The following is a 12,909-nucleotide window of genomic DNA, read 5'->3' as shown; positions in this document are numbered from 1 at the left end:
CCCATGTCCTTCTCCTGGCCTAATCACAATGGGAACAGCTCTAGAACAAGGTGCTGACCTTTCCCAGGAGAGCGCCTTCCTTGTAGTATGATTACAGTTGAACAACAACAGCAAGTTTTATTAGGGTCCTCCATAGGTCATTGTATGCTCAGAGTCACAGGATACATAGTGCAATTCTACAGCTTTCACTGAAAGTAAAAAACCTTGGCAGATGCGCCTCGTCAATAACTTAGTAATTTAAAAGATGAACCTGGGTCATAATTTGGTTCACATATCTTTTTCAACCTCCGTGCAACAGAGGGAAAACAGTGAGTTATTAGCAAAGCGTTTCCTACCACTAGCTTATGAAGCTTAATTGCCAGAGGCACTAGAAGTGTTTAGGCAGCTTAAAGCAGAGTAGAGCATCTCAGTGATGCATAGCTTTGCCCATATTAAGGTAAACCTCCTTGAACCTACTCACTTAGCAATGCGAGGTCTGTTTGCATGAGGTTACTCTACTTTTTGGCTCTAAGTTAAATGATTCCTGAAGAGCTGTTTTAGAAACAAAGTCATTTGGAATTCAGCAGGAGTCCAATTATTTAGGGGGGGGGTCATAAAAAGTGACAACAGTTTTATACACTTCCCAAGTTAGGTCCTCAAGACTGCTCATAAATGTAACCATGACATTAGAGAATGATTTCCTAGAAGTGTCACTAGGAAAAGTAAAGACGCTTCTACTTTGTTTCTGTGTTTGATGTCATACTGATGTGTCAGGAACCCGTGCTTAAAGGCTCTGAGGGTGTGGTGATGAGTACAAGAAAGGACAGGAGACCATTGTTTCTATGTCATACTCTTTATTGCCAACAGTTCGAAATGGTCAACATAATAAAAAAAGAGAGAGAACATCTTGATAATAAATACTGCTCTTGGGGCTGTAATAAATAAAAAGTTTATTAACAAGGAATGCACTTTTCCAGCCACAAGTGTATTCAAAAATAACCAAAACAAAACAAAACAAAACAAAACCAAAATGTATGGCCATAGTTCACAGTTAAGCAGCCAAAAGCTGCTCTGATTGTAGCCTTTAGACAGCAAGGGAGCTTCCTCCCTTCTCCCTCCCCTTCAGGAAGTATATTCACAGTTCCGAGTCTTCCAACTGAAAGTGCTCTCCACAGGGAGAACGTCAGAGTCAATGCATCTTTCTGCAAAACTGTCCGATAAACCTCTTAAAGACAGATCTCTTAGGGAAAACTGCACTCCGCTCCACACTCAGGATTGTCCAAAGTCAACTGTACACCTTGGGCTGGTCTGGTTCCAGCAGTCCAGCAGGCCACAGAGGAACTGTATTCGTACCACCACCTGTCCAGTTTCTCTAACATACTCTGTATCCTTCCGCTGGCTCCCTGGTGATCTCACAGTGGAAAAGAGTCCCATGAGGTCCGCTCAAAAATAATCATCATAATAATAAGTTTTCAGTTACATCTCTGTAAGAGCATGTTCAGGGCATATTCCATTCGATTTTTCAGTTCTAACGAACAGCCAGACATCAACAGAGTCGTCAGTCTGAAAGTTGTAGAGATCCGATCCTCATTGATGTAGGTAAGAAGGTATTCTTCATTCTGGTTACAAATGATGATTTTTGTATGATCATGGTAGAAATTCACCTTTAAAAAAAAATATAGGCATTAGAACTTGCTAAACAAGAAGTAATCAAGGTTCTGCCAAAAAAAAAAAAAAAAGGTAAAGCAGTTAGGTAGGAAAAGATTTCAGAACCTAAACATGTAGGTCACTAACAGGCTCAGTTACCTGAAATGTGCCATCATTGAAGAGCATCATTAAGGCTTTATCAGACTTTAACCACTGAAGGAGGTAGAGCCGAGGTCTTCGAATGTCAGTAACACTAGGGAGATCACCACCCTGGAAGAAATCAGGAGAGAGGGTTAATGCCTCTGAAACTGTGCCGTGTGGACATTACACCGTGCCTCTCAAATGTAAGCCTCAGAAAGGCCTCAAGATTCCTGGCTCGGCCTCAAAGAGATGCTGACTCTGCACTGCATCTAAGATAAGGCCTGAGAAGCTAAACTAAACAGACTTCAAAGAGAGGCAGATGCTGCTGGGTCTAGACTGCGTCACGTATCTCTGCTCTAAAAGACATGGTACTTACATCCATGAGGTTCTCCTCCATGTAATGAGAAAAGTATTTCAGCACCGTCACTTGACTAATAAACTGTTCAGGGGCATCTGTTGCTGGGAAAACGGAGCATTGGCCAAGTTCCGCGTAATAGTGAACTGTCCTAAAGATCAGGAAGGAGAGAGAAGAAAGGTTAGAAGCAATTCATCACTGTTTCCAGGATTCCGTTAGCGCAACAGCACAGAAATGGCAGGCTGCAGCATTCAGCCACACTTACTTTTTGTCCGGAAGGAGGCTCATGTGAGCGCCGTTGTTGAAAAGGACGCCAACAGTGTGGTCCGAGAGCTGGTACCCAAAGCCATATTTGTTGGAGTAGTCGACCCACTTGGTGACCCACTGAAAGGACGTGCTCAGCTGCTCTTTGGGGATACAGTCAGCTTCGGGCATGTTTTCTAGACATCCTCGAAGGACTCTTGCCACTGTGTCTGCAACACTTCCCATGGTGCTATCTTCAAGGCCTGCAGAGTCACAGAGACGGAAATGATGACATTGTTTACGATTAAACCCCGGGACCAGGAAATGCGGTTTCCCCTCCACTCCACGTATGTGAAAGACAGAGAAATGGAGATCAGGGTCACTCAGTGTCTTTCCCCTGCTGCTATGACTTTATTTCTATTACTCAGCACTAATCTTACAGTTTATTGAGAATACAGCACTTACATTCGCTGCTGCTGCTGCAGCTGCCGAGCGTCCCTCTGACTATCATCCGGATGGCATCCCCAATCTGCTGTTTGTTTTCCACTGCGCATGTTCCAGATCTGGCAACCGTAGTGGGAGGCGGCTGGAGCTCCTTGGAAAGGGAAGAGAAGAGCCATAAAGTGAGCCAAGGGGCTAGGTCTATTCACCTGTGAAGCTTCAGGTTAACATAAGATTATGATAATCACTGGAAAAGCTTATCAAAGAGCAATGGATATAAGCCAGAGCAGTCGGCCCCAGTAGCCAGACTGGAAGCATTGCTTCAGCCCCAGTAATCATTGAAATGCTCGTTATCCAAGGATGGACGTGACCTTTTCTGTGTGTGCTTCCCCGACCTACCTCGTCGGCTCTGTGTTTGCTAGGCTGCTGGGTGATCGACGTTTTCTTCAAATCATGCCGAAGCTTGTAAATGTCTTCATCTTCCTTAGACACCTTATCTGTAAATCGAGGGAAAGAATCGCATATGTTAATTTATCTCAACAAGGGTGGAACAGAGTTAGCACCATGTCATCATTGGCTCCGGCTGCAACTATGCAGGCAGCATACACTTTAGTGCTCAGGTAAACCACAGCTACGAATCCATTCTAGTTGTGTATTTACAGGGTTGTTAGTGTGGAAGGTGGGCAGTATACAAATATGATGGTGAAGTTACACTAAAGGGGAAGTCTCAATGCAGTCATCAAACTCAAGGGAAATCTTGGATACAGAAACTTACTGTGAGTGTCGTTATATCTTGCTTTGTCTTTTTTGCCACCAAAAAGCGCGGCTGCAGCTTTCTTAAAGAAATTCTTGGCTGGGCTTGACAAGTGGAAGTCTGGAACTGTGTGACAACAGCTGGAAGAGAGTCTGTCCGGAGTGAAGCCCTGTGGGACCAGAAGAGACCATTAGAAACCTCTCCAGCAGCCAGGGCGATGACACGCAATTTTACAGAAAGGTCAAAGAGCACTGACCTGCAGGAAGAAGTCATGCCGAATGATGTCATCCAAACTGGGGCGGTCCTCTGGGTTTTTGGACAGCATGCTAGCAATCAAGTGCTTAGCAGGGGCCAGCAATGAGGATGGCATGGTATACCTTGCTTCCCTTATGCACCTGTACGTTTCTTTCAGATTTGTGGTTTCGAATGGAGGTCGTCCTAGCAGCATCGTATACCTGGGTACACAGAAGCACATCTTCAGAAATGGTCGAGAAGGAACTCTTTTTGAGCATTATGACTGAGCCAACTTTGGGTCTTTTGTTTGTTTGCTTGTTTAAGGCATTCTGGTGCCTTTACTTACATTACACAGCCTAAGGCCCAGATGTCTGATTCACAGCCATGTCCTTGTTTGTTGAGGACTTCGGGGGAGAGATAATTTGGGGTTCCACATATTGTTCTGAGAAGACAGAATATAGCGAGATCTCATTAGGAACTATGACTTCAATTAAAATTACTTCTCTGGGGATGACTCAATGGGAAATAAAAGCTTGAAATTTTCTTGCTCATTTTCTACTTGATTACTTTTTAGTGTTTTTATTTGACCAAGTTTCTTTTGGTAATTTTTTAATGTGTGTACAATTTGCCCAGGTTATATGACCAAGTATTTTAAACCAGATGAGACCAGATAGTGTGTGTGCATGTGTACATGTGTTTATATGTATGTATGTATATATATATATATATATATATATATATATATCTCAAGTAAACGTAAACATTTGTTTTATTGATTGCCTTAATAATCGATTTAGAGGTATAAGTTATCTAGCTCAAGAGTGCACATTGGTTTCCGTTTAGTAGCACTGCTGTGGTTTGCAGATGGTAGTGTGAACTAACTTTCTATGAACTAATAATAGAGGCGTATTTGGTCTCCACAAACCCCAGGAAGAACACGGCTCTCACCTCCTTCTGTGTTCCAGTGGTTCCAGTCTGGCAGCCAAGCCAAAGTCTCCAACCTTCAGCTCCATGGCTTCATTAATAAAAAAGTTCCCTAGAAGATAAACAAAAGGAAACATGAACTCCCTTGGAAAGGTTCACAGCTGGAGATCAGCACCCTCCACCGAAGGCACCCATTCAGAAAGCTAGATCCCAGTTCGCAACACTGAAAAGGGTAGAGGCCCGGAAAACCTCCCCCCCCCCATCCCCGCTCTGGCCCCTCCCCCAGCCGCTGCAGTAGAAGGCTTACCTAGCTTGAGATCCCTGTGCAAGATTTCTTGTTCGTGAAGATACTTGAGTCCTGACACAATCTGCCGGAGGTAATATCGGACTTCTGGCTCTGTCAACACCTTTCTTGCTTTCAAGATGTGAGCCATGGACTAGGAAGAGGAGGAGAGAGAGGAGAATTTGTCAAATAAAGTTACCAGGATCGGGCTTCCCTTTGCTGGACTGGTGATGCGGCCTCATAGGGTGGGAGAATAATTAACTGTCACTGTCACGGGCTAAAACCGCTGATAAAATGTAATCCAAACACCAGTCCAGCTTTCTGTCGGCAAGCTCGCTGACCCGGGAGTTAACACTTACCCTTCTACTGCAGTACTCCAAGAGAATGTAAATGTTTTCTTTGTCTTCAAAGTAGTGGTAAAACTGCACGACATGCTTATGGTGCAGGATTCTATGAAGCTCTATTTCTTTGTCGATCTAAGGAAAAAATAAAAAAGCAAGATAAGGCTTATTAGTCTCGTCCTGTCTGGAAAGGCAGTGCTTACACATGCTGAAGACATTTTTTTTTTTCTAACAGGGTAGGGCCATCCCCTGCACACAAAGAAAATACTTTAGTCAACAGTCATACACACCTTTTCCCTCTGATGAGGTTTAGCTACTCTGCTGTGAGGAATAATTTTTGCAGCGTAGACTTTGTTGTTTGTCAGATCTGTCATTTCGTAACACTTTGCAAATCCACCCTGAGAGGAAACAAAGCCGAGATGGAATTGAGCATGACAGGGAAAAAAAAAAAAAAATGAAGGGCCAACGTTTAAAATAAATGAATACGTAAATGGGAGCGGGAAGCAAAATTTGAGGAACAGAGGGTGGGCAGAGCGATACAATCTGCTTTGTAAGATGGTTTTTCAGGAAGGGAAGCACATTCCTAGAAACCAGTCCAGTTTTCTCGTTTCCCCTTTACAAAGAACTCTTATGGAGAAGGGAGTGGAAGGGGGAAAGGGAGGAAAATGCCCTCTGAAGAAATTTGACAGGCTAGCTCCCCCGGGATCAGGTAGTGAGAGCTTAAGGCCAAGGTAGAATGAATGCCTTCAGTGCTCCTCGGTAGACGCGGGAGGAAAACAGACTGAGGATGCAAAGCAGAACCCCAGCGCTGTGGGCGCACAGAAGCCCGGGGGGGGGGGGGAGGAGAGGGACCCACGTCTCCCCGGGAACCAGACAGTTGAAGGAGAGAGAAGAGCGGGAGCTGGGTCCCTGCTCGCTCAGCTTGCCCGGGCAGCCCGCCCTCCCGCCCGGCAGCCTGACACCCGCCGCTCCTCACCTTGCCCAGCACTTTGCCTCGGCAGTAGCGCTTCCCCGTCGTGGGGTCGACTATAATCCGCGAGATCTCGGGTCCCGAGTGGGAATGGTGGTGATGGTGGTGCGGGGCCGCCGAGGTCACTTGGGCTTGGGGCTGCCCATCTTCAGAAGGCTGCTGCGGACGCTTCTTCTTTGAGTCCCCGCCGCAAGCTTTACCCAGAGCCTGCTCGCACATCTTGGTGCCGGCGGCCGGCTGGTAGGTGATAGTCCGTAGGAGCTCCATCGTTGCCTCGCCACCCGACACTGCCCACTTGCCACCTCCGAGGCGCGGACACGCGTCCGGGCTAGCCCTGTCCCTGGAGCACCAGTCTCTCTCCCTACTCTCTGGTCTGACGTCCTGCTTCGCTTGTGCGAGCGAGAGCGAGCTGCGAAGCTTTAAATACGCGCCGGCTGGCTGGGGCGGGGCCTCGTGACGTCACGGCGAGCGCTCCACCCACCGGCCCCGGAGTGCGCGCTGTGGATAGGTGCGGGGTGGCCACCTAGCTGTCGTGGGCTTCGACCTGGCCTGGAGGCGGCCGTACGCCAAGCGCTCCCGGTTCGTCGGGTACCCTGACTTTGGACGTGGAAAACAGAAACCTAAGGGCGGACGCCCTGTCTGGGCTCTGGCCCGGTGGGGATGTGGGGTAGCAGCCCCGGGGAGCCGCAGGGTTGGCACCGCCCTCCTGACCGCTTTGCAACCCCACACCCTGTCATCCAGCTAGCCTCGCGGGGCGGCACCCGGAGACCCGGAGCTCTTGGGGACTTCCTCCGCCACCGCCTGCTCCTTGACTCCGGTCGAGGACCCTGTGGACCGGGAGGCTCAGTGGCTGGCCTCGCGGAACCGGGCACCAGGCAGAGCCAGAGCAGCTAGGGAACAAGGCACAATCCGGGTCGTAGATCCGGGTGACCTACTGTGGCGTGGGAGTATCTGAGCTCCCTGCAGCCTCTTCCCATCGCCTGAAAAGTGACCCCTGTCAGAGGCCAGGCTCTTAACCTTGGAGAGGAGCGGGGGGGGGGGGGGGGGGGGGGCTTGACGCCCGGCGAAGGTTTGGTACGGAACAAGTCTAAGCAAGATCGCCATCCTGTGGAATTTTTCAGAAAAACGATTAACGGTCTGAGTGGGCCCAGGTTCGTTAGCAACAATATGGGCTGACTTCCACAGTAACGCTAAAAGTGTTCTGTTGCTAATTATAATTTTACAGTTGAAGTCATCTGTGACTTTTTGTTCCAACTAGGTGATTCAGATTGCGTGGATCTAATGTCACTAGGCGATGTCACCGCCCTGGTACACAGAGTCAATCCAAGGTCCCACAGTGGGGTATAATGGAGAATAAAGGCAGCTGAGCTAAAGTGTGGCAATGGTCCCAGCGCTTATGGAGTACTGAACAGTATTCAACGCCGGTAGCTATTTTGAAATGTCTATATCATCTTTTGTTTGTTTGTTTGTTTAGTTTGTTTTGTTTTGAGACAGGGCTTCTCTGTGTAGCCCTGGCTGTCCTGGAACTCACTCTGTAGACCAGGCTGGCCTCGAACTCAGAAATCTGCCTGCCTCTGCCTCTGCCTCCCAAGTGCTGGGATTAAAGGCATGCGCCACCACTGCCTGGCCCTGTCTAGATCATCTTAATACAGTCCTGAATGAAAAATTCTGCCCGTATTATGAGAGGGAAAATCATTTTCCTTCTACCCCTTAAATTATTGCTGTGGTTCCCCCGGCAGGGCAGATTAACTGCAGAACCACGAGTTTATCCATTCACAGCCAAAAGAGTGCCCTCCAACATGGCTTAGAATTGAGGTTTGAATGCTATCAGAAGCCAAAACAAGAGTGTGCCAAAAGACAGGAAACAAAGGCAATCCGGAACAAGGGAGTAAATAGGGAAGAGTTTGTTTATGTTTTTCACTGATAAGATTGTTACTTACACTCATTCTTCTTGTCTGGTCCCGGAGGAGACTTTCTTAGAACTTGATACTCCTTTTAATAAATGTGATTATTTTTCTTTTTCCTTTCAAAAGAGCCGTGTGCCACTTTCAGGCTTTCTGTGTCTACCTATCAGTTCAAACTTACCCTGACCCAGCGGTATACTGAAGGTAACGTAGTCTAGTTTCCTGCGGACATGTTTTGAAGTGACATAGTCTAGTCTACATCTTTCCCATCCTACAGGTGAAGAAACTGGGTCCAAGACAATTTAAATAGCTATTATCAATACATTTTTTTCATAGAATCACGGAGTTTTGCGAACTCCATGCCCATCCTGTTGTCTCAGTTAACACAGTACATAAGCAGTTGTTTCACATTGGAGTTCTGCCTTCCAAAAACTATACAGGCCTTTAATAAAATACCAATGCTCAGTCCTTGCCAACAGGGAAAGAATGACATGCAGAATTCCAAATTAATAAGGGCAAACGGGTTTTCCTCCAGACCTCTATTAAACATAGGTAAATCTAGTCTTAGTAGTTAAACAGACATTCATCTCAGCTACGCCCAACACTGCAAAGAAGCTCCCGTAGCACTGCAGGGTAGCCAGGCAAGATACTATCCCTTTCTGTGCTTTATCTCAATGCAAGCCCGGGCATGTTCACAGAGGACAGGAGACTTTAACCCAAGATTATCCCAGGTTTGAATAAGAGGGAGGCGGGGCTGGAAGTGGAGAAGCAGAATTACACAACCCCCTGCTTTATTCATAAACTTGGCCATGACCTTTGCTCCACGACTTGTGGGAAGTCATTGGATGGGCCAGCTGGTTGGAGAAGACCACCTTACTTTCTTAGAGTTCTGCTCTCATAAATTGTGTGTGTGTGTGTGTTACAGTTAAAAGACTGAAAGAACAGTTAAGAGATTTTATTTAATTTAAATTTCATATCATACACCATTACATATTTTTCTGGGGATACGATAGCATTTACTAGACTGTTGAACATCCCGTGTGAAATTCAGTTCTACCAAAAAGATACAAGCATTTAATAAAATACCAATGCTGAATCCGGGCCAACTGCGAAAGAATGGTTTTCTTTATGGGAGTGCCATCATGTGGACAGAATCAGAACTGCAGTCCACATAACAACAAAGCTACTTTGCACTGGTAAGAAATCTCAAAGTTAGTAGATCTACGCTCTGGGTGGAGACTTTAGTGCTCAAATCCCAATGGGGCTTTTGGTGAGAAGCTGACTAACTTCTATCATCTTCCAAGAGATCAAAAATAACAAAATAACCTTTAAGCGAGAAAGATGACAGAATAACCTTTCTTTTGCAGCTGGGCCTTTTGCAGTTGGGCCTTACAATGAGTTTGTTGCAAGTAAGCTGCTAAGTTAATTAGGGAAATTTACCAAAGGGACAGAATAATGAAAAGAATGATAGGCCTCACTTAGAACTTTTGTGTGTGGGGAGATGAGGTACATTAGTGTGGAATAAGACTTTAGTGCATGTTACTAGAGATTAGAATCAACAAAAGAACTGCACTTCATCCTGCCGTGCGATTGCTATGTCAAGGGTGCCTGATTAGAAGAAAGGGTCCCAATAGAACTAACTGCTCCTCATAGAAACCAAACAGAAAGAATCATGGTAACACAGGAAGGAATTTATTCATTGTAGCCTCACGGGGGAGGACCAGGGATTCAAATGTCCTTTGTCTTGCCTCTGAGGCTCCAACAAGAGCTTAGGTGTTACACAGATGGGAGAGAAGACGTATGCATCATCAGATAGTTTTGATCGGAGATCTGGTTGATTGGTAGTAGCTCAGAAGACCTGCTAGGTAATGAGAAAGATGCTGCTGCCACAGTGCCTTCAGGTTTTCTCCCCAAGAGGATCATCCATCCTACTTGTTGCTCCTGGAATTCTGAAGGAAAATGGACTCAGAGGAAGGGTCAAGGTCCACAGGGACTTCTTTAGGTTTAGAACAAATGCTAGTGATTTCCAAGTGCCGGTTTGGTGATCTGGAAGAGGACATTGACAGTTGGCAATCTATTGAGTACTGATCCATTCCTATAAATTTTGAATGTTTCTTTCATGAATCTGTCAACGTCCATGGTTGAATAAGCTTCTAATTCAAAACTTAAGGTAGCAACGGAGACAGGAGAAGGCAGATATCTGAGACTCACAGGAAGAGTCAGCGTTTCACACACAACAAAGCTTTTTGTTTTGTTTTGTTTTGTTTTGTTTTGAAACAGGGTTTCTCTGTATAGCCCTGGCTGTCCTGGAACTCACTTTGTAGACCAGGCTGGCCTCGAACTCAGAAATCNGCCTGCCTCTGCCTCCCAAGCGCTGGGATTAAAGGCGTGCGCCACCATGCCCGGCTACAACAAAGCTTTTAACTTCCAGTGTACTTGAGCCACCAATAGACCACACTCTGGATAGTTTTAATTATTTTTCTTCCATTTCTGGACACTGATAATCCAAGGTCAAAGTTGTTGGCTGTTGGTCTCCTTCAGCTACCTCTGCTTTTAATTTGCGTATGACCACTTTTCCCTGTTTCCTACTTGGTAGCTCTCTAGTGCACACAGGCCCACTGTTCTAATCCTATTCAATTTTACAAGGACAGAGGCTGGCTTATGACCAACTTACTGTATTACTCAATCTTAATTATCTCTAATGTCCCTGCTGCCAAATATTGAATTCTGTGATGCTAAGGATTAGAGATCTTACACGTTTGGGAGGGTTTCCTAGAAGACAGCTTTTTCTTGTACATGTAAGTGAATTCCTTGTTTAGGTTTGCATCTGGACATATCTGTAAGGGATGCCAAAGAATGAGATCATTGAAGTGGAAAGACCCATCGTAGTTGTGGACAGTACCATTCTGTGGACTGAGCTTGTGGACTAAAGGGAATGTGCACCAAGCACTAACATTCCTCTCTACGCCCGACTGCAGACAGTGTGACCAGACACTGATAATCAAGCTGCTGCAGCCACATCTTTCCTGCCATGAGGGACAGTATCCCTGAACTGTGAGCCAAAATGAACCCTGTGATAGTTTGTATATTCTTGGACCAGGAAGTGGCACCATTTGGAGGTGTGGCCTTGTTGGAGTAGGTGTGACCTGTTTGGAGTAGGTGTGTCACCGTGGGAGTGGGCATAAGATCCTCACCCTAGTTGCCTGGAAGTCAGTCTTCCACTAGCAGCCTTTGGGTGATGTAGAACTCTCGCTCTTTTGCCTGTTTGCCATGTGGGACTGAGCAACTCTAGATCCTTGGACTTCCATTCACAGCTACTACTGAACCATTGTTGGGAATTGGTCTGCAGATTGTAAGTCATCAATAAATTCCTTTACTATGTAGAGACTATCCATAAGTTCTGTGACTCTAGAGAACCCTGACTAATACAAACCCCTCTTCCCTTGATTGGCTTTGGTTAGATATTTTGTCACAGCAGCCAAACAACTAATACAAATCATGTTTGTTTGGTTGTTTGTTTTTTTTAATCTACAAATATGGCTGGAGAGATGGCTCAGCAGTTGAGAGCACTGGCTGTTCTTCAGGAGGTCTTGAGTTCAATTCCCAGCAGCTACATGATAGCTCACAACCATCTATAATTGAATGTGATGCACACTTCTGGTACCCAGGCGTACATGCAGAGAGAACATGCTTATACATAAAATAAATCTTTCCTTTTTTAATCTACAAATGTAGTAAAGACAAAAAAGCAAAACAATATTAATGGAAGCTATGGCCAGAAGTTTTTTGAGCACAAGGGAGAGGAAGACTTAAACAGCACGAAGAGGGCACTATATCAGAAGATTGCCAAGTAGGGCTGAGTTAAGAACTTTGATTCAGCGTCTCAGGCATAGACCACACCAGTCAAGAAGAGGCAAATGTCAGTCAAACTGCCCCATTTCCTAGATCCATTTCCCAAGACCCATTCTATTACCTCCATAGTCCCACCTCATGGCTTGCCCCATGGCCAGGCCCCTGCCCCCAATTCTGACAAACTCCAGCTGCTCAGGTGCAGATTATATCAGAAGAACAGAGAGCCCTTACTGTATCAAAGGTCAGGCAAACTGCCAGGAGTCAGGTCCCCAGCCTGGTCTGGTGGAACAAAGCACCGACACAACAAAGACAAACTCAGACATGAGTACATAGAATAGATATCCCAAACCCAAATGCTTAAACACCTGGTATAAAAAAAAAATCAAAACAGCCAGGTATGATGCCATCAGAGTACAGCTATGACAGCAAGACCTGAATATTCCAGAGCATTGTAGCACAAGAAAACAATATTAAAAACAACTCTATGAAAATAATAGCATTCTTTAAAAAAGAAATGAAAAAAAAACCTGGAAGAAATCAAGGAAAAGACACACAAAATATGAAGGAAAACAATAAATAGCTTAAAGAATTCCAAGAAAAAATAGGTGAAGCATGATTGAAACAGAAGCAATAAAGAAAACACAAACTGAGGGAATTCTGGAAACAAAATCTAGGGAAGTAAACAGGAATTACAGATGCCAGCATCACCAACTACAGATGTAAGCATCACCAACTACAGATGTAATCATCACCAACTACAGATGCAAGCATCACCAACTACAGATGCAAGCATCACCAACTACAGATGCAAGCATCACCAACTACAGATGCAAGCATCACC

At 45.5% G+C, this 12,909-nt stretch overlaps 1 protein-coding gene across 1 annotated transcript; it reads right to left on the bottom strand.

Moving 5' to 3' along the window:
• Positions 1 to 816: 816 nt before the first annotated feature.
• Plk2 (polo like kinase 2) lies at positions 817 to 6,706 on the bottom strand. The gene is made up of 14 exons (XM_021208180.2): positions 6,319 to 6,706; positions 5,633 to 5,740; positions 5,361 to 5,477; positions 5,026 to 5,155; positions 4,743 to 4,830; positions 4,141 to 4,236; positions 3,817 to 4,015; positions 3,582 to 3,729; positions 3,206 to 3,303; positions 2,831 to 2,960; positions 2,388 to 2,628; positions 2,144 to 2,273; positions 1,786 to 1,896; positions 817 to 1,643 (listed from the first exon to the last, which is right to left on the bottom strand). The coding sequence occupies exons 1-14, from the start codon at positions 6,577 to 6,579 to the stop codon at positions 1,452 to 1,454; spliced, it is 2,049 nt and encodes a 682-aa protein (XP_021063839.1). The 5' UTR covers positions 6,580 to 6,706; the 3' UTR covers positions 817 to 1,451.
• Positions 6,707 to 12,909: the final 6,203 nt, after the last annotated feature.

This window comes from Mus pahari, chromosome 11, assembly GCF_900095145.1.
Source record: "Mus pahari chromosome 11, PAHARI_EIJ_v1.1, whole genome shotgun sequence".
NCBI classification, from domain to species: domain Eukaryota; kingdom Metazoa; phylum Chordata; class Mammalia; order Rodentia; family Muridae; genus Mus; species Mus pahari.
Note: the sequence above shows the minus strand (reverse complement) of the source record. Positions and strands in the feature narration are given on the sequence as shown.